Below are 26,283 nucleotides of genomic sequence, written 5' to 3'. Positions count from 1 at the left end.
GCCACCTCTCTCACTCACGCCCGTGTGTGTGTGAGTATATCTGAAGTCAAGGCTGCTGGCAGCTTTCCGAAGGCCCAGGACTAGAGTTTTCACCACTACCCCACTGTTGGTGGCCTTGCGAGGCCCCCTCTTTCACACCTCCTCACTCTCACCCACTCTATTCCCTCCCTGTCCCTGTGTATTTTTCTCCTGCCTCTTTCACCTCACTCTTTCCACCTCACTCTCTTACCTCCCACCTCTCTCCCTCACTTCCCTCCTCTCTCACTCCTAACCTCCCTCCTCTCACTCAATCCCCCACTACCCCTTCTATTTCTCTTCCTCATTCCCTCACTCCCTCGCCTTTACTACATCTCTCTTCTCTAATTCTCCCCCCCATTCACAATCACTCAAAAACACTCTCTCACTCAATCCTGCTCCCCCATTACCCCCCCTACAATCCCCCACCAATAACCATACAAATCTCCCCACAATATCCACACAATAATTCCCCCCTCACAATCTACACACAATAATTACCCCACTAAATACACACACATTCATTACCCCCCACAATATTTTCCCTCCCTCCCACAATACATACAACAATTCCTTGATATTACTCTCCCCTCTACAGGGAAGTCCTCCAGATGGACCTCAAGGTTTGGCAGGGTGTCCTCTATGGAAGGATGACTTAAAGTGGGCCAGTCGGGTAAGGGTAGAATACTTGAAACAGGACCGTCTCAGATGGGTAGCAGACTTGAAACATAACTGTCTCAAATGGATAGCAGATTTGAAACAGGACCATTCCCTTGTGACTGCCACCTCGGACGGTTCTAGAAATGAAGTTAAAAAGGACGAGGTCGGTAATTGATAAGTAGTTTCTGATTCATCAGTATGTCAAACAAAGCAAGCTAATCAAACAAAGTAGACTAGGAAAATGGTCAGCTGACACTTCTGAGACAGAAAGCATTGGTTATGTACATTTTTAAATGCAGAATGAATCAAAAGAATTGAACTCTTGATGGTATTCTCGATTTTTTGGAAACCAAAGACAGCTGTCCATGAATAGTGTCCAATGAAGATTCAGATTTGATAGCATCATAAGAAGACTCTGATGACAGAACAGGTATTAACTCATGCGATTGTATATTAATAAAAACAAGATCATGATGAGAATCTGAATACTTGGACATACCAATTGTTAGTATGGCTGGGGACGCAGGCACATGGTGTATGAGCCCATTGGAAAACCAAAAGATTGATGCAAATGTATTCGTAGGAGAAGCAGAGCACGATGCAGAAAGCACAGAGGGTTGTCAGAACCATAAAGAGTAAGTTCCCAGTGGAGCAACTCTCCACTAAATCAACACGCAGATGTTTATGACAAGACTCTGTCACAAGTTGAATACAGTCAAATGACAACATGGATAGTGACTGAGGAGGCCCAAAGAAAAGCTCTGATACAATCCGCTAGTCAAGTTGTAGTCCAGTTACCCATAATCACTTATATGTGACATTGGAAGCAAGGAGATAGTTTTCTATTGTTGGATTGGTCGTCAGCAGGAGGCCAGTACTTTTGACAGTTGGGTGTCAGGATGCTTCAATACAGATGCCTGGGAATCAGTAGTGGGTACATCATGCTCTGCAAAGGAATCAGTGAGTGGACTAGCTTCCTTAACCCAGCAGAGGACTTGTCGCTCAAACTCATATTCCACTGGTTTGACAGTGAATTCTCACAGGCATCGTGCAATTTTCACTTCCTTGTTGCTGGCATGACAATCTGTGTCTTGTTTAGCCTCATTTATCTCCTGTAGCTCAAACTAGCAAGAGCTATCATCCACATTGGCTGTATACATGGCATCTGTTTCGCAGACGGCAGTCTTTTACTGTAGTTTAATGATGCTCATCTCTAAACTCAAAAGTGACCCTCAAGGATGAAGTAGAATATAGATAATTGACCTGAACCGAGAGATAGAGTCCTGCATAGAGAACAGAATAGTTGGGGTCACAGGCTGGGGTCGAGGAAGGTGGTTAAGGTACAAGTTTGGGGTCACAGGTTGGAAACAATGTAGGGGGAAGGCCAACAGGAACTAAGCTCTGGCAACATTCTGTAGGAAGTCCTGCCTCTTTATAGGTAGGATACCAGTGACTAAGAGGGCCCCTGCAGCCTCCATGTGGGCGGAAGCCAGGGAACAAGCTGGATGTCGTGTCTTCAGTGTGGACGCTGATGGCCAGGACCATACCCGTGATGGATTATGAACCTACCATTGCATTTCATCTGTATTTTATTAACCCCCCCAAAAAAACAGTTATGTATTGTTGTCCCTCCCTCCCACCAGTTCATTACTGAGAGATGTTAGAGTAACTGTGATTTAAATTAGGACATACAGAAACAACACAACAAGCCAAGTACTCTGCCATTGCCAATCAAGATGCTGTGGAATTGGTGGCTGGTAATCCTTGCATTACCAGATTTCAATTTGCAAATTCATACAGATTAGGGACAAGTGCAACACTGCATGCATAGCATGGCAGTTTGGGTGCTGCAGTATTGTGTTCTTGGGACCCTCCCCTATTAGATGGCTCAAATAATCTTTTTAGAATATATATGGAATATTTTAGGGTTTTTGGTTTTGTCAATAACATAATGTTGAAAATAATGATTGATGATATCAAGGTGGTGGTGGTGGTGGTGGTAACAGTGGCAGGAGATGAACATTTCAAAACTGACAAACCCAGACACTACTAACCTACCACTGCCACAAACTCTGTTCTGTGCCACCTCTGCTCATAGTTGTTGTACTAATTGACAACATATTTTCCATAGTGGTGGTGGCGGTATATGACCCTGATAATGGTGAGTGACACTCCCACAGCTATTTACAGTAGACAGCTATTGTTACATGGTATTTCTAAAGTGCCACTATAGTGCTGGTAGAAATGTTATAAACAATCTAGTAGTCAGAATCAGCGTCCATGACCATAACTTGAATGCTGGGTGCAGGGGCTATATATTTGGGAGGACAGATGTTTATTCATCTGGATAAAAGTGAGCCTTTCCAAGCTTCCATGAGACAGTGGCCATGGCCACCATCACTACCACCATTAAACCTACCACCACCACCACTGCCAAAAGCCACTTGTCTTGAAGCCTGAGAGAAAGAAAGCAGAGATGATCACCACTGGTTTTTTTTCCGGTTTCAGTGTACAATATATACCAACTGGGGCTGGCCTCTGAGAACCTTTATTTGCCTCCTTACTCTGCCTTTCCTTATTTTCCAACTCTGTCTGGACATAATCAATTAGATTTTCCCTGCAATGAGCCCCAGTGGCTCATTCACTAAACATCGATAAGTGGCTTAATGCACATTAAATGCCCTTAATGTGCAATATTGCCCGTTTTGCTATTCACAAACTTCGATAACAGGGCAGTATCACGCTCTAATGGCTTTTTATTAAGATTTAACATGCTGCCACAAAATTACCATACGACAAGTAAAAAAAAAGAGAAAAAAATTGCTTTTTTTTGCCAGAAACTTCTATTCACTGAGCAGTGATAAGCATATTGTGCTTTAAAATTTTGCAATATTTTGGTGCCAGCTAAAGGCTTTTGTGGTTGGTTTTATTTAAATGTCTTGGTTTTGTAGTTGGTTTTATTTATTTCTTTTGTATTTAAGATGATTGTTTTTTTTAGCTTGTCCATTTATTGCCATAGTGCAAAGAATGCCCATATTATATGGAGACTGGAGAGACTCGAAACTTGGGCAGGTAAATGGCAAATGAGGTTTAATACAGATAAATGTAAGGTTATGCATTTTGGGAAGCAAGAATAAACAGGTGACTTACAAATTAAATTAAATGGGGATAAATTGGGGGAATCCTGGATGGAGAAGGATTTAGGAGTGCTTGTAGACAACAGGCTTAGCAATAGTGCCCAACAGGGTTTGAGCTGACTGGGAATTTGTGTGTTAGCAATAGTGCCCAAAGTCATGCAGTAGCTGCAAAAGCAAACAAGATCTTATCTTGCATTAAACAGGCAATGGATGGAAGGGAAGTAAACATAATAATGCCCCTTTACAAATCATTAGTAAGACCACACCTTGAATATGGGGTCCAATTTTGGGCACCACTCCTTAAAAAAGACAACAAAGGAAAGGGTTCTTTACAGGAAGGGCAGTTAAAATGTGGAATTCATTATCCATGGAGACTGTGATGGCAGATACAATAGATTTGTTCAAAAAAGTTTGGACATCTTTTTAGAAAGGTAAGGTATACAGGGATATATCAAATAAGTAAACATGGCAAGAATGTTGATCCAGGGAATAATTTGATTGCCAATTCTTGGAGTCAGGAAGGTATTTATTTTTCCCCGTATGAGATTTCATTGGATGATATGACATTGGGTTTTTTTTTTTTGCCTTCCTCTGGATCAATAACTAAGTATAGATATAGGATAAAGTATCTGTTGTCTAAATTTAGCATAGGTTGATGGACGTATGTATTTTTGCAACCTTATCTACTATGTAACTATATAACACTGTCTCAATCAATGGGTAGAGGTGCTGATTTCTTTCTCCTGTTTTGACCAGGTATACTAATATACAGAAAACAACAGAGGAAGATGCCATAGCAGTTTAGAGCAAGAGGGGGAATAAGACTCTTATGCCGTGTGCTGAACTATGTATAGGCATTCAGATTCATACCCTCACCTATCTTGCTATTACTTATGTGTAGATTTCTTCATCACAGTATGACTATATTGCTAACATCTCTGTTCAGAGTCTATATGGGTTACTACACCTTGTCACAGGAGAACAGGTTTTTACATGTTTTTACTGGGATCATTCACTGAGCAAAACAATATAGTAAAACAAATGTTCAATTATTCCATAGAAACAGACGTACACACAATGGGTTACAAAATACAGAAGAAAACACACTTACTGGGGGTCTGGGCTAGAAATCTAGACTTTCCTAGGTGAAATAAGAGGTAAAACCATGTCTTTTTGTTCACCGGGACTTGTTCCGAAATGTCCTGGAACTCAAATCGGCATGAAGTTCCTGACGCCACCGCTGTATCTGCTCCGGATATGCTCCGGATATGCCGAAATCCCTTGACCGGGAGATAGTATCAAATGTCCTGTTACTCTTTTCTGCTACAATCCCAGCCGTGACCACTACTGTATGTTCTACTCAGAACTTGGCCCCAAAAGTGGGAACATTTCTCGCCTTGAAATTTCTGAAACCCTCGCTGCTATTTCTCTCTGAGCATCTTTTGGTGACTTCGAATTTGCCGCTGATGTTTTCACGCTTAGAATCTCTCAGATGGATTGGTAATATGATACGGCCTATTTCAACCTGTCTCTCCATCTAACTGCACAACATAATTGCACTAATTCATCTTCCTGTTAACCATGTATGGTCAAGACCAGGCAGCAATTAATTTGTTCTGATGAGTGGGCTTCAGAATAAGTACTTGCTGTCCTGGGATGAATTCTCTGCTATGGGCATTCTGGTATACCGAGTCTTCTGCTTAGTCTGAGCTTCCCTGAAATTAGCCTCTGCCAACCCCATAAGCATTTCTAACTGGTCCCTGAGATCTACCACATACTGAAGCACAGAAGCATCCATATTGGTTGTCTCCCTTTCCCATCCCTCATGGAATAGTCAAGAGGTCCCCGCACCCTGCGACCATATAGGAGCTCTTAGGGGGAGAACCCGGTAGATTCTTATGGTAACTCTCAGTATGCAAACAGCAAATGCTGTAGGTGAATCTCCAAGTAATTCCTTTCAGCCACTATAAAAAATCGAAAAATCTGCTTCAGGGTACCATTGAACCTCTCACATAGACTGTTTGTTTGGGGTGGTAAGGGGCTGTGCACTGGTGCTTCACCCCGCACGCATCCCAGAGACACTGTAGTAATTCACTCATGAATTGCGACCCTTGATCAATTAGAATATCATGGAAACCTACTCTAGTGAAGATAACTAACAATGCTTTTGCTACTGCCCTAGCATCAATGGTGGCTAGCACTACAGCCTCAGGGTACCTGGTGGCAAAGTCCACCACTGTGAGTATGTAACGCTTGCCAGACAAACTGGGGATCATGAGGGCCCCACTATGACCATAGCTACCCTCTGAAAGGGTTACCCTATTACCGATAGTGGGTTCAGGGGTGCCTTCACATAATCAGCCACCTTACCTACTCCCTTACCTATTCACTGGCAGGCATCACAGGACCAGCCAATCTCTGCCACAGCCCCTGATGCCCCTGGCCAGTAGTAATGCTACAACAGCTGGGCTCTCGTCCGAGTGACCCCCTGATGTCCCGCTAGTGATATGGCGTGGGCTACCTGTAAATGTTTCTGCCTATACTCCCTCGGTACCACTAACGGTCTTCTACCTGTCCTAACCCTTTCTGGAATGGTAGAATCCTGCTCTCTATTTAAGAGCCCGTGGTGCCATAAGAACCGATCTGACCCACTGTGCCAGGCAGACTTGGATGCCCTGAGTCTTAGTTGGGATCAGATCTCACTGATTCCCTAAACTGTGTCCCTAATTCTGGCCACCCACCCGTAGTCTCTAAGTCAGGTGGAAGGGGAACAGGTAAAAGGGAGATAAGTCAGAACCTTGTCGCGTCTCCGTCTGGCTTACCTGCCTGGTCTCTTGGGAGACCCTTGGAACTGTTGGTCCAAATGCAGGGGGACGGCTAAATCCTCATATGGAATTTCTGTGCTCTGGCTCCTAGTAATCGCTGCAAAAGGAGTAAATTCTGCTGTAAAAATGCAAGCAACATGCCCCAGGTCATTGTCAAGGAGGACCTCAGCATCTAACCTGGGCAATACCCCCACCTCCCTAATACCACGTCCTGCACCCCATTCAAGAAAGACCCGGGCAACCTGGATATACTGCGGTCCGCTGTCTGGCAGGGTAACCTGCATCCCGGTTCCCGGGAGCAAATCCTCTGGTCTCACCATATCAGGTCGTGCCAGGGTAACAGTGACACCGGAGTCAAGCAAGCTGTCAGCTTACTGATCACAGATGGTCACCTGGTGCAAATGCTTTGCCAGACATCATTGGATTGTAACCTGACCGGTGCCATCTGATATCTCCCCATATCCATGGCTGTGTCACAGGCTGCAGGTGAAGATTCTTCCATCGACATCCCTCGCTGGCCCGGCTGGACAGCTTCACTCTGGTTCTCTGGTACCCCTGCACACTTTTGACTGGCTTTGCAGCTGGAGAGCGTTGCCCCTGATGGGGATTCCAAGACTTTGGATGGTCCGGACAGTTTGGCATTATGTGGACATTCTTATTACACTGATAGCACCTCTGCTCGTGCTTAAACTCTGCAGTAGTTTTAGCCTTCCATTGTGGAGTGCTTTTGGCTCCCCTGGCCAAAGTGGTTGTCTCTGGGGCAGTCCCTTTCTTGCGTATCAGTGCCCGGCTGGTGACAAATTCATCAGCCATATTAGCAGCATCCGTATAAGTCTTTGGTTTGCAGTCAAAGACCCATTCCCTTAAGTCCAATGGACATTGCTGCATCAATTGTTCTTTGAAAAACAAGTCCAATAAAAAGTGTGATACTTTATGGCACCACATCCCTCCACCGTGTCCCATGCAATGCCATGCGGGATGCAAACCGCATGTAGGATTCCTGGTGGTGCTTTTCCTCCATCCTGAACATGTCTTTGTAAGCTTCTGGGGTGAGCGCATACTGAGTCAGTAAAAAGGCTTTCACATGGCAATAGTCCTTGCCATTCACAGCTGGGTTAGCCTGGAGGGTCTCAAGGGCAGCCCCTGACAATAACGGTGTCAGCCGCAAAACCCAGTCCCATTCTGGCACCCGGTACCGATGACACTGAGTTTCAAAGTTTTTCAGGTACACATCGATTTTGTCCGTGCCATCAATGAATTTCCTGAACCTGTGATGGTCCACTCGGGGAGCGGACTGCTCCCTGTTATCACGTTGAGGATGTGAGGCTGATGTCCCTTGGGCAGTTGTAAGTAGCTGAATGCTTTCTGCAAGGGTGGACCCCTCCCCCAAGAAGCAAGAAGTGCGGCAATTCCAGGTGTAGAGAGACCGTTAGCTGCAGGGGCTACCACGGCTGCACTCACTATAACTGCCCCCCCAACAATGTCCATGTTGTGTTTGCCTCCCTCCCCTTGTCCTTCCATGACCACCGGGGCTGGAATAACCTCCTGAACACCAGCTGGACAAGTGGACACTGCAGCTACAGGTGAGGGTTTATCCCCCTCAGGTGAAGCAATACCAGCTTCATGACTCTCAAGATCTCAAGCAACGTTTTTGACTTACCATTAATAGGAAGAGCATAACTCTCACACCGGGTGACAATTCTGGGTCGGGTCCCATGACCGGTACCAAACTGACTTTCTGTCCTTGTGCGCCTGGTGGCACTAAACTAAGTAACAATGAGAACCTGTGCTTTCTTTGCTTTGTAAAATGTGTGTACGTTACAACTTGTTAAAAGAGCTCGCAATCTATGAGTTTTTTCTCTGTTATAAGACCCCAAACGATTTTAAACCACAGCGCTCAATGATCCCACCGCTGCCACAAGTAAATATAGCCTGTCATGGGAAACCATGTATTTCAACCTTATTACCGGGATCATTCACTGAGCAAAACAAGATAGTAAAACAAATTGTAATTTATTCCATATAAACAGACGTACACATAATGGGTTACAAAATACAGACGAAAACACACTTTCTGGGGGTCTTGGCTACAAATCTAGACATTACTAGGTGAAATAAGAAGTAACACCAAGTCTTTAGGTTGACGGGGACATGACCCGAAATGTCCTGGAACTCAAATCGGCATGAAGTTCCTGACGCCACCACTGTATCTGCTCCGGAGATGCCGAAATCCCTTGACCAAAAGATAGTACCAAACTCTTTTTGGCTTGCAATCCCAGCCACGACCGCTTCGTTCTATTCTCAGAATTTGGCCCTGAAAAGTGGGACTTTCTCGTCTTGAAATTTCTGAAGCCGGCTCACTGCTATTTCTCTCTGAGCATCTTTTGGTGATTTCGAATTTGCCGCTGCTGTCTTGGCGCTTAGAATTTCTCACACAGATTGTCTGCTGGCTTTCTTATAGTATTTCAGCTTCATTCATGAAATACTCCAGCCAATCCGAGCGTGGGAGAAATCCTACCAGCCAATCAGACCGTTGACTGTCTATCTAAGCCAGGCAAGCACAGATTTGGATTCTGACAAGGGCATGCGCCAACTTGGCACCTCTGCCACTTGTAAGTCAGAAGCCACCCACGGAGTTAGGCTCATCACAGTCTGATTTGGGGAAAATGGTGGTCCGATGACTTCCATTCATCCCAGGACGTGAATACTTGAGCCCAGCCCCAGTGCCCAAATGGCTTTCAATTGGCAACCTCTGAGACTTTCATGTCCAGGACCCAAGCAGACTTGGTGGCACCAAGATTGGTAGCCAAATTGTCTCTCGGAACTATGGACCTGGAAGTCCCCAGCTCATAATACCATACACAAGCATACTGTAGTGCCGACGAGTATTCTAAAACAAATCTAGGGCAATCACCAACAAGACCCAGGTACACGCTGGGTACATGCTGGGTACATGCTGGGTACATGCTGCAACATTTCAGTGACATTTCTGCAGACAGACTAATGGCCCATCGGATTAACAGCGAGGGTCCCTGGCAGTCCCATTCAGTTTGAATGGGACTGCCAGGGACCCCCCGCTGTTAATCCGATGGACCATTAGTCTCTGCAGAAATGTCACTGAAATGTTGCAGCATGTACCCAGCATGTACCTGGATCTTGTTGGTGATAGCCCCAGATTTTCCAAGGCAAGTTTAAGGCAAGTTTTAGAATACTCGTCGGCGCACCTTTATGTACTATTAAAACACTATGAAGTCCCGAGGTATAATGAAAAAATGCTTAGGTTCATTCTCAGGGCTGTATCTTATTCATCCTTTAGTAAATGGACATAAAAACCCTTGCAACCTCATATATGGTTAGAGTACCCCCAGAACCCTATACTGGTTCTGGGTAACCGGGCATTGAACTGGGGATCCCTCTGTTACTGTGGGGACCCCGTTACTGTTCTGGGATACCTTACACTCCTATGCCCCACTTACCTTTCTGGTCTCTGTTGAAGCAGGAAGTCCTAGCGGTGAGTCACAAAAGCATTTCCAGAACAGGATTTTGACCAGAGCATTGTGCCAACATTTATCCAGGCTGCCTGACCTGACTCCCGTGTACATTATTGGGGAGCCCAGCAACTCTGGTCCCCAACTGTCTAGGCACTCTAATAAGACTTTCTCAGCAAAATCCCCCCTGAAACTCATAGCCTAGCAATCTCTGCTTTCAAGCACCCCTGGAAAGGTAAAATACATATACATTTTTATTGTTGCACAATCATATACATTGCAGATACAATACACATGTTCAAGATCTGACACTCTAAAACCCCAAATATGGATCAGAGGTAACCAGCCGGGCATAATACCTTTGTTGATGGCCTGGTTACCCCCTCACTGTCACACACCTACAATACACTGGCGACACACTTTATTCGAGCTCGGCTAGTCCCACGAATTAGGGTATACTCGGGTGTATTGAGGTTTGTGACTGTTTTCTGCCCGAGTGCATTGCGTTATTTTCCAGGCAGGGATTGAAGCATTTTATTCCCGCTGGCTGCAATACTGCACAGTATATATATATATATACTGCATTACAATTCATGAATTTCTGCCATCTGGTAGACACGCGAAGCATTGCAGCCTATTAAATCCTAATCATTATCATTTAACAGATCAGCCGCCCGTCAGCCAGGCATGAACCATGGCTGGGAAGGCAAACGCAACGGGGCTTGTCTGAGGTGAGGAGCGGCGCATTCCAGGTATCTGCCAGGTACATACTGGGTATTTGCTTGAATAAAGTGTGTCGCAGCAGTATAGAGGTTAACAGCTTTTGAGCAGAATAACTATGGGTCAATCAGATTCACCTATAGTATCTGAATCAAGCTACATACAGACAGCCTGATTCATACCCGGTCAAACTTAGTATTTGGAGTTCATCGCCTAACAAGGCAAGAGGTCATCAACTTTTCTACAGGTCATTGCTCATTATACCAACAATGTACTACCTTGTTCATTTATAGGATACACAGCCTACAGTACCTTTGATCTATCAAAGTGTTATCAGCAAGATCTGTCTGCTATTATCTAAGGTTAAGACTGCTTTATGTATAGGTCTGTCAGTTTGTTAATTTTGTCAATCTGTTTCTACGTTGCAATTTGGATTGCCATACTAGAATACATCTTCCCACAACTGTTCTCCACCTATTTGAAAGTGATCTTAAGCTTCTTGCTATCAAGGATTTCACCCTTGAAGATTTTTCCAGCTTAGAAAGCTGCAGATAGGTTCTTAATCATATAGCTCTCTCATAACAAACAGCAATTTATACACATTTAATTCATATTGCAAGGGAGAATAGCTATAATACCAGTCCTATTGTTATCCAGCCATCATAGCTTGGATCACAGGAGTATTTACATGCACTATTCAGAATTAGCCGCATATATTAATTAGTCACCCTCTCTTTTTAACTGATTTTAGAAGTTTGAGTGTATTTAATTGAATTAATCACATGATATATTAACGTCATTTTAATTTAATATTTTACAATCCTACAAATACCCTATACATCAAGGTATTTGTTCTAAACATATTTAACCCATTACACATCTGTTCGGCCATCGCTAGACATCAGGACTAGGGTTTATTTTGTGCCAAGAGACACCATTACCTGTACGATCATTTGTATAGTATATATCTCTCTACCGGTTTATATTTGGGTATATTTAGGAGTGCACCTTCTAAAAGGATATTTCTTTCTTTCCCTCCCCCTGTTGTTGTGAATTCTAATCGCAAGTAAAATAATATTATGAAATAAGCACAAAAAAAGGGTGAAAATGCTGCTGTCATTAATTTGTATATGGATTTCAAAGAGAAAGTCCAATGCTTTCTTATTTCCATACAAATGGAGAGGTTAATTAAACATTTAAAAGTTAATTAATCAGATATGGGCACATGATTCATTGTTGAAGAAGTTGGAATGGACACATTTTGTACTTTTACTTGCACAGAAAAATAAACCCTTTCAAAACCAGACTTATTGGCTCTTTAATTCTCACATACTAGTCCTTATTCAGTTGTAATGAGTAATGAGAGAAGCGGCATGGCCATGTAACCTCAATTTATTGGCCTGTCAAGTTCTGCTGAATGTTGATTTGTGGTAGAAGATTTATATTAAAACCTGATGCAAAATAACAATTACAAGTTTATAAGTAAAATACGCCAACAGAGGAAGAAATAATTCTGCAAGAGTACTTTTCCTTGGAGTTATCATGTAGAGTCCTATTGTTCAGCTTGTTACTTTAATTACATTTACAGCTTTAATTAGACTTGCAGTTTTAATTAGATCACATGTATGAGACTTCTCTTCTTATATATGTAGCCCTATTTTCCCCTAAACAAGAAGTCTACTTTTGCTGCCGCTACAGTACCTGTTGGTTCACAGAGGACCTAGGCCTCCGGCACTGGGAGCCTGGGGTATACTTATCTTTTGGTGCGACGCCTCCACCAGCGAGGGATCCCAGCGTAGTGGGAGGAGTCCCTCACCGGAAACAAAATACACAATATTTACACACAGGTATATTATAACAATGTTTACTAAACACATATGGAAATATAGCATCCCACATAACACGGCCCAGCAAGGCCTTCCCCAACCAATAACACCTCCCGGGTGGAACCCCCAAAATCCTGGAGTGCCTGGGCACATAACCTCGTAGTGTCCACAAGCCAATCCCCCCCCCCAGAGTATGTGTGGGATAGTGCGCTTCCCTTTGTGTGTTGAGGCCCATTGGTGTACGTGAATAATACCTCCCTGGTCTCAGGTCAACTAGTAGGAGACTCCGTGGATCTGAAACGTTGTTCTTCACCGGAATCCACCGGTTCATCTACTGCGCAGATCCGTAGGCGGATGCCTCTGGAGGGGCTTCCAGCTGGAGTGTACCCCTTTAAAATAGTCTCTGCTGGAGTGTCCTAGCTTTTCTCACAGGCAGCATGCCACACTTCACCTTCAGAGATAATGTCCAGCAGCTGATGCCTCTCACTAACACACTACTGGGGAAAGATCCCTATCTAAGGCCTTTCCGTGCAGCATACACAGCATACACCAGTTACAGTGACTCATGGGATATATTATGAATTTTACTTCAAACACGTTATATGGTTTTTGTGCACCTATGAATTATGCATAATATTTAGATATTTAGATCATTTTTATATTTTTTCAGATTTGCATACCCAATTCCCCCGACTTTACTTAATTTTATTTTTATTAAGTTGCATTGTTCTTTTATGCATCTTTATTTTAATATTACACAACACCTAATGGTTGAGGTTTACCATGTTTCTATGTTTATACTATCATGATTTTACCCCCCATTATAGATGTATGTGTATATAGGTCACATGTTAAATTATTTTGTCACTATTTGTAAATTGTTTGATTGCCTGATTCAAAACTAGTTGTTTGTTTAATTGGCAACATTTGTCTTACTGCGCATGCACCTAGAGCCAATTCATTACGGACGTGTCTACACCTACCAGGTGCGTAAACTCCCTCTAGACATTCTCGGGAGATTCTGCGCATGATTGGTTGGGTGACGTCATGTCCGGTTGTGTCCGGTATTTTAGGAGGCTGGGCATCGAGTATCGCTACTCTTTGACAAAGCCCTAAGTGGGTGAAACGCGTTAGAGCTGCGGGGGGGGGGCTTCCCTTCTCTTTTTAATCCATGAATTAATTAATAAAGTATTTTTGTTACACAGTCCAGCCTTCGCTATTTTTTGCATAGCAGTGCCCGCTGTCTCTCTCTCCCCTCCGGTGGGGGTTGCCTTTCCTGCTCAAATTACACAGCTTGAAGCACGCAAATCCGGATGGGTTCAAGATTTCAGTAAGTAATTTATTACTCTATCATCACGTTGGAGCTTCCCCAGGTGAACTGGTTTATACAGTAGCGGGACTTATGTATGGGGTCCGGGTGGGTTCAAGGACTTCCCCCGGATAACCCTTTCTTTGTCAGCGCCAGACGACTTCCCAACTAGGGGTTAATTCACTAAAATAAGCTCAACATCTTCATGCTTCTGAGTCCCAATATCCGGATGAAGCAAAAATACTGAAAACAGTTATCTATGAACTGTGGGATTGTATGCTCTGCAGCACCTGTCAATTGAGGGGATTGTTTGCCTCAATGTTCCTTCATAGTAGGAGACTCCGTGGATCCGAAACGTGGTTCTTCACCGCAATCCACCGGTTCATCTACTGCTCAGATCCGTAGGCGGGTGCGTCTGGAGGGGCTTCCAGCTGGAGTGTACCCCTTTAAAAGAGTCTCTGCTGGAGTGTCCTAGCTTTTATCACAGGCAGCATGCCACACTTCACCTTCAGAGATAATGTTCTGCAGCTGATGCCTCTCACAAACACACTACTGGGGAAAGATCCCTATCTAAGGCCTTTCCGTGCAGCATACACAGCATACACCAGTTACAGTGACTCATGGAATCTACCTTGGACCTGGGGGGAATCTGGCCATTACCTTCACCTCTCTGTCCAGATCCCGACTGAATCGTGTCTCCAAACGCGCGAAATGTATCTCCACCTCCCTCTTCCAGGAGCACTAGTGCTCCTCTTGCAACATATGAACAGCTGCCCCGAAGGCTGCTGGGGCTTGTAGTGCCTTGGCAGTGTTTTTTCCTATCCGCAGCTGGGTGCTTGCTGCTTCTGCGTGAGCTATCATGGCCGCCGGTTGCTTGCTATGCATCCACTCGCCTCCCTAGCAACCCGCTACTGTCCCCGCAGCTACCGGAGGTACGATGAGGGGCTGAGGAAGCGCAAAGAGACCGGGGGACCAGAGGGCACCTGGTTACATATACTACAGTATCTGTGTACTGTGTATACTATTTTATACTATGTTTGTCATAGATCATATCTGCTTTAAAAAAATAAGTCTTTTCGCAAGTTCACTTTTCAGAAATGTGTTCGGTTCGCAAAACTTAAAAAAGCCTTTAAAAAGGAGTGTGAAAGCACCCTATTTGGCCTTATACCACTAAGGTTTGCTTTGAAGAAGTTCATCTAGAGCCTGATAATATGGGGAGAGAGATACATTAAGCACTATACATTACATACTAATTAATGAACATCCAACATTTTAGTGTATAATTGATAAGTACCCTGATAGTGTGTGTTGCCTCTGCTCCCAAAAAATACACTAGTTTTCTTATGATGTGTATTTAACCCTCATAGGGGGTTATTGATAAAACTGCAAAAGTGCCAATAGGGAAACTATCAGAAGAAAACTCCAATTGACTTCAATAGGAGTTTTCGTGTGGTAGTGCCCCAATCAGCACCATCGCTGTTTAATAATTAACCCACATAATCTTATAACTATGTTTAATTCAAGAAATGTTTGTATAGTTTATTGCCTTGCTTGTGTACTCTTTTCTGCTGCCATGCAAATTTTATGCAAAGTGTATCAGCTTCACAGCTAAACATGCATAGACAAAGGGATGATAATTTGCTGTGGCTGACAAGGTTTCAGTTGCACTTCTCATACCTATACATGCTGTGACGGTCTACTTTAAATAATTCCAATTGTCTCCCAGATGACAAGACTTAAATACTTTAGAAATATCTACACTGATTTTTTTGCACTAAGTAATAACAGTATGATGCCGATATTTAATGACTAGTGATGATATGAGATATGGTCAATTTCTCTAAATCCAAACAAACATTAATAATTATTACTCGCCTGAAAAACAGTTACCATGCAAGGTCAAGAAGACTGATAAAACTGTAACCCTTTTAGTGATGAGGGTTTTTGTTTTTTGGGTGCAAGAATTGTCAACACAGAGTAATATTGTTGAAAAGGGTGGGCAGTTCAGGTAGACTGGTACCCTGGAATAATTTTTTTTTTAAAAATCCTCAAAATCCGGTATTGTTAGATTACCCTAATCTAGAGTTTAGGGCTTTCACACTTTGTTTAAATTCAGAAAACTGCACGTAACTATGGACATAAATCAGAGGGCGAAACAAATCAAAACCCCTTTTTTGTCTCAGATTCGTATTCAGTTCCCTTCCTCCTGCACCCTATGATCTGTAGTCCCCTGTGTGGCTTCGGGAAAGCCATTGTAATATCCTCCAACATGCCCTTAAAAATGTCCTCTAAAAAATATGCCCCAGACATACAGTACCTACTGTACCTTCTCCAGTTCGGCTATATGGCCTGCAGATGTTACGTGTAATTCAGAGCTGGCTCCCTGTATCTCCTGCTCACATTGTCTTTTGTAATATACAGTAAAGGATCCAAGCATCAAAACAGCTAACAGGAGTGAGACTAATCTAATATTAACCCTGTAGACAGTTACAGCTTTACCAGAGTAGTTTTTCTCCCTCATTTATCTTTCTCAATTGTCATTCTTTCCTCAATGTCACCCACTCTCTGTTCTGGAACCAGTTGCATGTTTACCTGCTCTGAGGGTGAAATCTCCTCTGTATAGTCGCAACAATGTGTCTACTCACTGTGGTTTCCCTTAGCTTCTCCCAGTTGCTTTTGCAACATCTCACTGCTCAAAACTTGAGTTGGTTTAGCCCTCTTCCCCTGCCTTTCTCTGTTTATGAGTATGCCCCATGTGCTTTTTCCTGCCTAAACAGGAAAGTGTGCTTTCTTTTACCATCAACAGACATAGTGAGTAGATGCACCTTTCACTGGTCCCTTAGAAAAGAATTCCTTTTCACCTTCTCCTGACAGCTATTTTTATACTCTCTGTACCCCACCCCCACTTCCAATAAAAGTGACAGAAAATGGAATGACTCTGTGTACATTTAAGGAGATGAGTTTTGCTACCTGAACCTACTCACTTGCCAAAGTGGGCTTGGTCCAGAATACTCTCTCTACAACCCACATGTCACATACTTTCTCTACCCCCCACCCCCATTTAACCTACTCTCCCGCTTACTCCTATGTCCTGTATTTTCTCCCTCTGCAATTCTGAGCTGGATCCAGATGGCATTTTCTCCTCTAATACTAGAGGTCCATTCATCAGAGGAGATGGGGCTTTCAGGAGCTCAAATCTAATCTGTGGTTAACCCCTGCATAATCTTACAATGTCACCAAAGGAGGTACTCGTGCACCTTTTACCCTCTACTCACCCTGATGTCACGGTCTCAACTCTCCCTTCCCCCTACAAAACCTTCTCCTTCCCCCACGTCACCTTCAGTGATGGGCGACTGTATCAATGTACACTGGCGACACACTTTATTCGAGCTCGGCTAGTCCCACGAATTCGGGTATACCCGGGTGTATTGAGGTTTGTGACTGTTTTCTGCCCGAGTGCATTGAGTTATTTTCCGGCAGGGATTGAAGCATTTCATTCCCGCTGGCTGCAATACTGCACAGTACATATATATATACTGCATTACAATTCATGAATTTATGCCATCTGTTAGACACGCGAAGCATTGCAGCCTATTAAATCCTAATCATTATCATTTAACAGATCAGCCGCCCGTCAGCCAGGCATGAACCCAGGCTGGGAAGGCAAATGCAACGGGGCTTGTCAGAGGTGAGGAGCGGCGCATTCCAGGTATCTGCCAGGTACATACCGGGTATTTGCTCGAATAAAGTGTGTCGGTGCAGTATAGCCGTGAACTTGCTGACTAACTTTTCTATTTCTTCATAAAACTATAAAAGTTTGTTCGAACATTTTGTTATTCCAAAAATTCGCAAATGTCTGTAATTTCACCTATGTCTCTATTTTGTAGTGTTTTCACTGCAGGTTTCTTATTTTCATTTGTCTAAGTGACATTTTTAAACTTTCTTCACTTTAAGCAAAATTTCACTCCAGGATGTGCTGGAAAGCTGTGTATTATGGCAGACATAAGCATAGAGGGGTTCGTGTAAAAATGGATAAAAAGTAATGAGTGACTTACACTGTGTGCTCATTTGCATGTAATTACTCAGAATCCGTGGCAGCAGTGAAAGCATTGTACAGGTAGTCCTCATTATCAAAGTTTCACTTTACAACGAATGGCATATCCAACGCATTACAATGCAACCCTAGGGACTGTTTGTCAATGCCTGAATGCGTTATCCGACGCCTGAATGAGTTATCCAATGTCACCGCCACTGATTAACATGGGACTTGCTTTACAATGGTTTCACTATCCAACGCTACTTCCAGAATGGATTCCGTTGGCAAACCGAGGACTGCCTGTATACTAAGTGACAATGGGGAAAGACAGGGCTGCAGACCTGCCTGAGACATGCAAATGTACCTAGAATTTGTATTTTTATTTGCTGTACACTCTAAGGTGTAGGGTTTTTGTCCATTTTTTTAACCACCATAACTTTTTTTAATTTCTGGTTATACTTTTGTCTAGTCAAATTTTTACATAATTATGGGAATTTTTGCTTTTTATTAATAAGAGATAACGGCAGATAATACTTAATGTAACTGTTTTTATTCATCCTTGTCACACACTGCACCTTTAGACAGTTCAGGTAATATAGATACCAGCTCATATTGTAATATCCCACATTCTATATACCATAAGCATGAGGGATTTAAAGGTATCTCTGTGTTTAAACAAATGAAATGAGCTATTTAGGTGCAGGTGAATGACGTTAGGCAATCATGTCCGCTTTCGCAGGCTTTTTATTTAAATGTCCAGGTTCAGACCTCACCTCCCCACTCAAAGACGAAGCGCTGCTCCATAGCGTGAAACACGTTGAGGGGGAGGCTATGGTGTAACCTGGGTTCTCTGTGTATGCTGTTGGAATAAAGTTTTTTCAATTGTACACGGGAAGTTGCCTGGATTTCTGCCTCTGCAGTAGCGCCGGATTCTCCTTCACTTCAGCATATGTTCATCTGCCGGACGCACGCAAGAGTAGCTGAGGAAGATCAGAGCAGGACCCAGATCGGAGACTACATGGAGGTAAAGCCATTCCTTCCTAGCCCATATTTCAAATAGTGGTCTTCATTGCCTCGTCACACTCCGCTCTCAATTGGCTATATTGACACTCATGGATGCCCGAACTCTACACTTGAGAGCAAGACAGCTTCCCTGTTCCATGTACCTTATTTGAGGCACCTGGGGTTCGGGCAAGACAATCCGTCAACACTCCAGGTATCCTCACAGAGTTTTAGTCGTCCAAGTTACACCACCATGAACTATGGAAGAAACAAGCTTCCCCCTTGTTTTAGGATAAAAGTCTGCCGGAGACTTTATTTATTGCATAGCTACAGCAAGAGATACACATGCACATCCATACCAAGGTCTGATTAACATAGGCACTGAATCGTATCCTTATATATTTATAGAAAACAAACAAGGCGTAATCATAAAGGTACACAAATTAGCATATATTCTTGCAGAGACAAGCTAAAAGATAGATATAACAGAAGAACATGTTTGTTCTATTTGCAAGGGCAAAAACCTGATTAGCGGTTTCCTGTTTAACTTTCACCGAGTGAGAAAAGAAAGATAACAGGAACCAGCAAAGAGAGAGAGAGAGTTTACAGTTAGATAAGTAAAAACAACAGTTAAGCAATTTCTGAGGTTAAAATTGAAAGGGACATAAATATTTTCTTGTAAAACTTACACATTTCTTCATACCAACATGCTTTACCCATAATACATTGCTATATTTATTTATTTATAAAATATTTTACCAGGAAGTAATACATTGAGAGTTACCTCTCGTTTTCAAGTATGTCCTGGGCACAGAGTTAAGACAAATAATACATGGTTACAAATACAGTTACATAATGAACAGGATATACATTATATACAAGACATTTGCATGCACAGTTAAAGAAAACAAATATATATTATGGGCGTATGAAACAGTTACAGACCAGATTAAAATGTGAGACAGCCTTGGAGTTGAAAGAACTTAAACTGGTGGTGGATGTGAGAGTCTCTGGTAGGTTGTTCCAGTTTTGGGGTGCACGGCAAGAGATGGAGGAACGTCCGGATACTTTGTTGAGCCTTGGGACCATGAACAGTCTTTTGGAGTCTGATCTCAGATGATAAGTGCTGCATGTGATAGGGGTGAGGAGCATGTTCAGATAGCTGGGTAGCTTGCCCATAAAGAATTTAAAGGCAAGACAGGAAATTTGAACTTTGCGCCTAGACTCGAGTGATGACCAATCTTGTTCTTTGAGCTTTTCGCAGTTATGTGTCTTGTAGTTGCATTGGAGAACAAAATGACAAATTGAATTGTAGAGGGTGTCAAGTTTGCTAAGGTGAGTTTGAGGTGCCATGCCATATACTATGTCTCCATAGTCAATAATTGGCATTAGCATCTGCTGTGCGATACGGTTTCTGACCAGGAGACTTAGGGAGGATTTGTTCCTGTAAAGTACCCCTAGTTTGGCATAGGTCTTGTTTGTCAGGGTATCAGTGTGCATCCCGAATGTTAAGTGGGAGTCAAACCATATGCCCAGGTATTTAAAACTACTGACAGGGGTTAGGGTGGTGTTAGCGTTGGTTCTAATCTGGAGCTCAGTTGCTGGAAGCTTTAAAAATTTAGTCTTTTTCCCAAATACCATTGTTACAGTCTTGTCAGTGTTTAAAAATAGTTTGTTGTGGGAAATTCAGTTTTCGAGTCTCAAAAAGTCAGACTGAAGTATGTGTTGAAGGTCAGAGAGGCTATGGCTGTGTCCATATAGGATTGTGTCATCTGCATACATGTGTATTGAGGCTTCCTTACAAGCTGTGGGAAGATCATTGAGAAGATAGGGGCCCCAGAACAGAGCCTTGTGGGACACCACAGGTGATATCCAGGGGGTTGGAGTTAGAGCCTGAGATGGACACATGTTGGGATCTACCTGATAGGTAGGACTGAAATAGTTTAAAGCATGCTTCCCTATTCCAGAGCTCTGGAGTTTGTTAAGCAGGATAACATGATCAACTGTGTCAAAAGCATTTGCAAAATCTAGGAATACTGCACCAGTGAGTTGTCCCCGTTCCATTCCACACTGGATTTCATTGCAAACTTTTAGCAGGGTAGTTACGGTGGAGTGTTTGGGGCGAAAGCCAGATTGGAATTGGCTAGGGAAATTTGTCTTGGTATAGTAATCGCTTAATTGGGAGTGGACACATTTTCCATGACTTTGGATAGAATTGGGAGAAGTGAGATTGGCCTGTAGTTTGAGACAGTGTTTTTGTCCCAACTTTTGACGATTGGGACAACTCTGGCAGTTTTCAAGGTCTTAGGGATATGGCCTGCCGACAGGATAGAGTTGACTATGGAAGCAATTGGTATGGCAATGACTGGGGCACCAAGTCGTAGGAACCTAGATTGTAGTAAGTCAGGTCCACATTGGCTGCTTAGTTTTAATTTGAGGAGCGCTTGTGTAATCTCCTCTTCGGATACTGGGCCAAATTGAAAATTGTGGGCAGTGTTCAGATGGGGTGGGGCTATGTGGGTACTCCCAGGATGAGATTCAGGTTTGTGGTTTGGGCTACGTTTCGCTAATAAGTTAGTGGCACACCCCACAAAGTAATCATTGAATGCATTTGCAATGTAAGTGGGGTTTGTCAGAGTAATATCCCCCTTAGTGATATTACTTGGTTGTTGATGGTTTGGAGGCTGGAATATATTGTTGATAACCTTCCAGAAGTTAACTGGGTTTGATGTATTCTGGTGGAGATTGTCAGACTAATATTGTGCTTTTGCGTGCCTTGTTTGCCTTGTGCACATGTTCCGCAGGCAACAAAAGTTAAGTGATTGAGATCCTTGGTAGTGCCAGTTGCTTTGTAGCTTTTCCACAAGGTATCCCTGAACTGGTAAAGTGCTATAAGGTCAGTTGTAACCCATGGAACGTGGGCCCCCCCCGTACCCTTATTTTGCGTTGTGGAGCATGGGTATCGCAGAGTTTTAAGAACTCGGATTGGAAATAGTCGAGCGCAGAATCAGGGTCGGTAATCAAGTCGATTCTGTGTCATGGGCAGTTGGTAAGGTCATCCAGAAACTGTTGTGGGTTAAAGTTTCTAAATGTTCTAGTGAGGAGAACTTTAGGGCTTGAATGGGGCGGTTTAATTTTCCTTACACAGTACACTATTGCATGGTCACTAAAAATATCAGGAAGGATGCCAGAGGATTGAATTCTGCTGGGGTTTGAGGAGAGAATCCAGCCTAGCAAGGAATGGTCATGCGATTTCAGGTTTGTCCGTGTGGGGTTGGGAAATGATTTGCGACAGGTTAAGTGACTTGAGTTGTATCTGGATTTTGTGGTTTTTAGGGTCAAGTCAATTGAAGTTGAAATCCCCAAGAACAAGCAGCTCACTCTTCTCATTCAGAGAGGAAAAGGAGCCAAGAAACTGGGTGATATCAGTCAGGGATTGTAGAGGGGCTTTAGGGGGGCGGTAGATGCCAGCAAGCAAGATGGGCTTAGAAAAGGGCGGGCAGATTTTGCCATCTAGAATTTCAAAAGAGGGTGGGCTTGGGGGGAAATTTAACAGTGTAAATTGTAAGGTGTCTGCAATATAAAATAACACCCCTCCTCCTCTCTTTGATCTATCTCTCCTAGAAATGGAGTATCCCTGAGTGGCGATATTTGCATCGGGGGTTTTAGGGGTTAGACATGTTTCTGTAAGAACGATGGCTTTGGGTTTATGCATAAGGCACCATGCCCTTAGTTCGTCCAGTTTGGGCAGCAGGCTCCGGATATTTATATGGGCGACAGATAGCCTTATTTGGAATTTAAAGGTGTAATTCTCAGGGGTATGACAGAACTGAGCTGAAATGGGAGGACCTGGGTTAGGTTCAATATCACCTGCTAAAGGGAGTAATAGTATGAGTAGAAATGTGGGTAGTTGTTTGCAAGTTGTAAATTTGTGATGTTTGCCATTTGAGTGGTTGGTGTGCTGGTTTTTAGAATTCTCCACAAATATTCAGTAGATAATGCAAGGCTTTTGAGTAGTCCAGGGTGTATGGTGATGTTGGATGTGGGCCAGGAGGGAGGAGTTTGTAGTGGGTAGAGGGAGTAACATCTCCATGAGGCCAGGAGAAAGAAAAAAGTTAAGATAGATAGCAGATTCATTATGCCAGAGGTAGGCAGTGTTGCATGGAGCTGTTGTGAGCAAAGTGAGTGTGTGCAGACTAAACAGCAGGGGTGTGTCTGTTCTTTGTCAAATGTTTTGCTGCATTATAATGCTAGAGTCAATTAAGGGTTTCAGTGGACTGAGTGGGTGTGGGATGTAATTTTGTGCAGTCAGTTTTGGGTGAGGCTGCAGTGAAATAAGTTGTAAAGGGGTGGGGGGTTAAAATATGCAAGCTGACAAGCATGGGATCATAGTGTGGTCATATAAACTCACCGTTTATTGCCTTGAGTGTAAGAGTTTGCAGAAAGATGAAGTCCCCAGTCACCTCTAGTCAAACTATAGTCTAACTATATATTGTCACTTAAAATGATCACTTTCAATGCTTCACTCTTAAGATGCCAATGCAATCCCTGCCAATGTAGGGGGATAATTGTTTTATACATCTAAAGCAGTCACATGACCCTCCCCCCGCCCCAATAAAACAGCTTGTTCCAGTTGGTCAATTAGCAGCACATAGTTAAGAGGGGAAAAAAATCCACCTTTTGATATTCAAACATACCAAGAGGGATCAATAGTGCAAGCCGGGTTGGTAATTCTTTTAAAACAGGACTTGCAGATCAGGGACATACCAAGAGAGATCAATAGTACAAGCCGGGTGGGTAATTCTTTTAAAACAGGACTTGCAGATCAGGGACATACCAAGAGAGATCAATAGTACAAGCCGGGTGGGTAATTCTTTTAAAACAGGATTTGCAGATCAGGGACATACCAAGAGAGATCAATAGTACAAGCAAGCATATTAGAGCAAGACTATAAAGTTTATTATATTCCTGTCACGGTGGAATAGAACTTATACCTCAAACACTCTGGGTTTAGATTGAACAAGACTTTTGGTAAAATAAACTTGCAGGTTTATTTTGTTTTTAGTACTAGTAGAGAAACAGAACCCCAACGGAGAGCACTCAACAGTGCACAATATACAGTGAATGAGGTAGTGTGGGATGTAATATGTATAGTTAGTTGATTAAAAAACCATTTATTGGAGTCTTAACTCAATTAAAATAAAACGGACGCTAAGTACCAGGGTGATAGGTGCTAGTAGGCCAGAAAAGCGCAGCGAAAATAAAAAGCACCAGAACTCATGTGTAAAGTGTTGGCTGTTACCCTTGATGATATATGCAGGGTAAAGTCAGATGTTATGAACAAACACAGGTGTCTGTGTATATAGTAGGTAAATCACAGATACAGCCACCTGTATTAATCAAGTGTCTAGCTTATAGGTGATGGTGACTTGTGTTATATGTACCAGATCGTTATATACTCAGGTAAGTAAACCAAGTGAGTACACACCTCAATAGGTTTATGCAGGGACCGTCATCAATTACCAGTGTTAGAGGTAATCCATATAAGCAGATCGCTGCTTGAGTCCCTGGGTGGTGCTACTATATCAAGGCACCATAACTGTGTAAGATCGCACACACTCGCTGAAAACTCCCCCAACGCCAGTCTCCTGGGGGGGGGGGGTGTATCTATTGTAAGCAGACAAACGATGGCTGTAGAACCGGTGGATAGAAAAATGTAGATCACAAGTAGTGTCTACTAACACTCAGATGCAAATAAAAAACAGCACGAGGTACTGGTAGCATAAAAAACCCGTAACCGTGGCCAAACTGTGTCAAAATACAGTACACACATCTGCTAATGCCTGGTGTGTCAAAGGTCTGCACGGTTTCTGCCTGCATGAACTAGTATCGAGCTAATGCTCATATGTAACTCTCTGTGAGGGAGTTACTCTGGGTCAGGACGCGCTCCGATCACGAGCGTTGGTCCCGCCCCCTTGACGTGATGACGTCACTGCCGACGTACGTTTCGTACGTTTCGTACGTTTCGCTAGGCAAGAAGCTTTCTCAAGGCTGGGCCCAGCGAAAACGAAACGTACGTCGGCAGTGACATCATCACGTCAAGGGGGCGGGACCAACGCTCGTGATCGGAGCGCGTCCTGACCCAGAGTAACTCCCTCACAGAGAGTTACATATGAGCATTAGCTCGATACTAGTTCATGCAGGCAGAAACCGTGCAGACCTTTGACACACCAGGCATTATCATACAAAAGAAAAAGGACCCAGTCTTGCAGCACTCAATCACTCGGAATGTAATGTTGTAAATTTAAAATATACTTTATTGATAACCTTGAATAAAAAATAGGGGGTTAAAACGTAATTAAATGATAATAAACAGCTCGTGACTGTATCCTTAATACCCCACCTACGGTAAGGTGGGTAGGTGTAAATAGAGTCCCTAATAAATATTGGGGATCAAACGCTATGGATAGTAGCTACCTAGAAATATAGGAAAAAGGAGCCTCTGAGAGCCCACTTGAAGACACTCTCCTTGCGAGTGTATCCAGGCGTATGATATGCACTAAATTGATACACTGAGGATAGGTACAGTATTATAGTATGGCATAATGTGCGCTTGGTTAGACCTATGTGATGTCTGTCCCTGATATAGATATGCACTGTGTGAGCCAGGTCTATGGTAAGAACCTGTGTAGCCCCCACTATTGATCATAGGTGCAGACTCATGGACATACTATGTAGAGAGATACAGGATAGTATGGCATTAGCTAAACCATAAAGTAATCCTATAGACACCTAAACTGTAGGTGAGGTAGGTTGTTGTTAACCAGGGTAAACCTTAACTTGTATCAATATAGGTTGTCAGTGTTATCTGCTGTTGCTGCCCAATGGACGCTGTATAAGGAGCCAGATGCAGATACTAGGTATATACAGTATATGCAAATACCCTTACGTGAGCGTGATACTGTGCTGCGCACAAAGGGTGAATAATGGCATAGAGGCAACCTCCAACGTGTCTGCAGTGGCACAGGAGGGTTAGCACTAATCAGTGAATGTGATGTTGTAGGCTGTAACCCCCTGCGATGCTGTTCAGCAGATAATGGGTTAATGTATAGTACAAAAGCCAAATGTTCAGCTCAAAAGAGTGTAACATGCACAGGCAGGGAAGCTTAGGATGTACACAGACGCTGATAAATATCAGAATGCTGTCATTTAAATAAATGAGCTTCCCGCGTGTGCAGGAGGTACGTTGCCTAGGTTGCAACCTA

General features: G+C 43.2%; 1 protein-coding gene across 1 annotated transcript in view; it reads right to left on the bottom strand.

The window, feature by feature from the left end:
• Nucleotides 1-3,010: 3,010 nt before the first annotated feature.
• LOC142492289 (uncharacterized) overlaps nucleotides 3,011-26,283 on the bottom strand; it is a 37,321-nt gene continuing 14,048 nt past the window's right edge. Inside the window, exons 4-6 of the mRNA XM_075594960.1 lie at nucleotides 7,030-7,533; nucleotides 6,635-6,755; nucleotides 3,011-3,131 (exon numbers count right to left, since the gene is read on the bottom strand). Of these exons, the coding sequence (XP_075451075.1) occupies nucleotides 3,011-3,131; nucleotides 6,635-6,755; nucleotides 7,030-7,533 (746 nt within the window). The remainder of the gene's footprint in view (nucleotides 3,132-6,634; nucleotides 6,756-7,029; nucleotides 7,534-26,283) is intronic.

The sequence above is a fragment of the Ascaphus truei genome, chromosome 4, assembly GCF_040206685.1.
Source record: "Ascaphus truei isolate aAscTru1 chromosome 4, aAscTru1.hap1, whole genome shotgun sequence".
NCBI lineage: Eukaryota > Metazoa > Chordata > Amphibia > Anura > Ascaphidae > Ascaphus > Ascaphus truei.
This window is presented reverse-complemented; position numbering and strand designations above follow the sequence as displayed.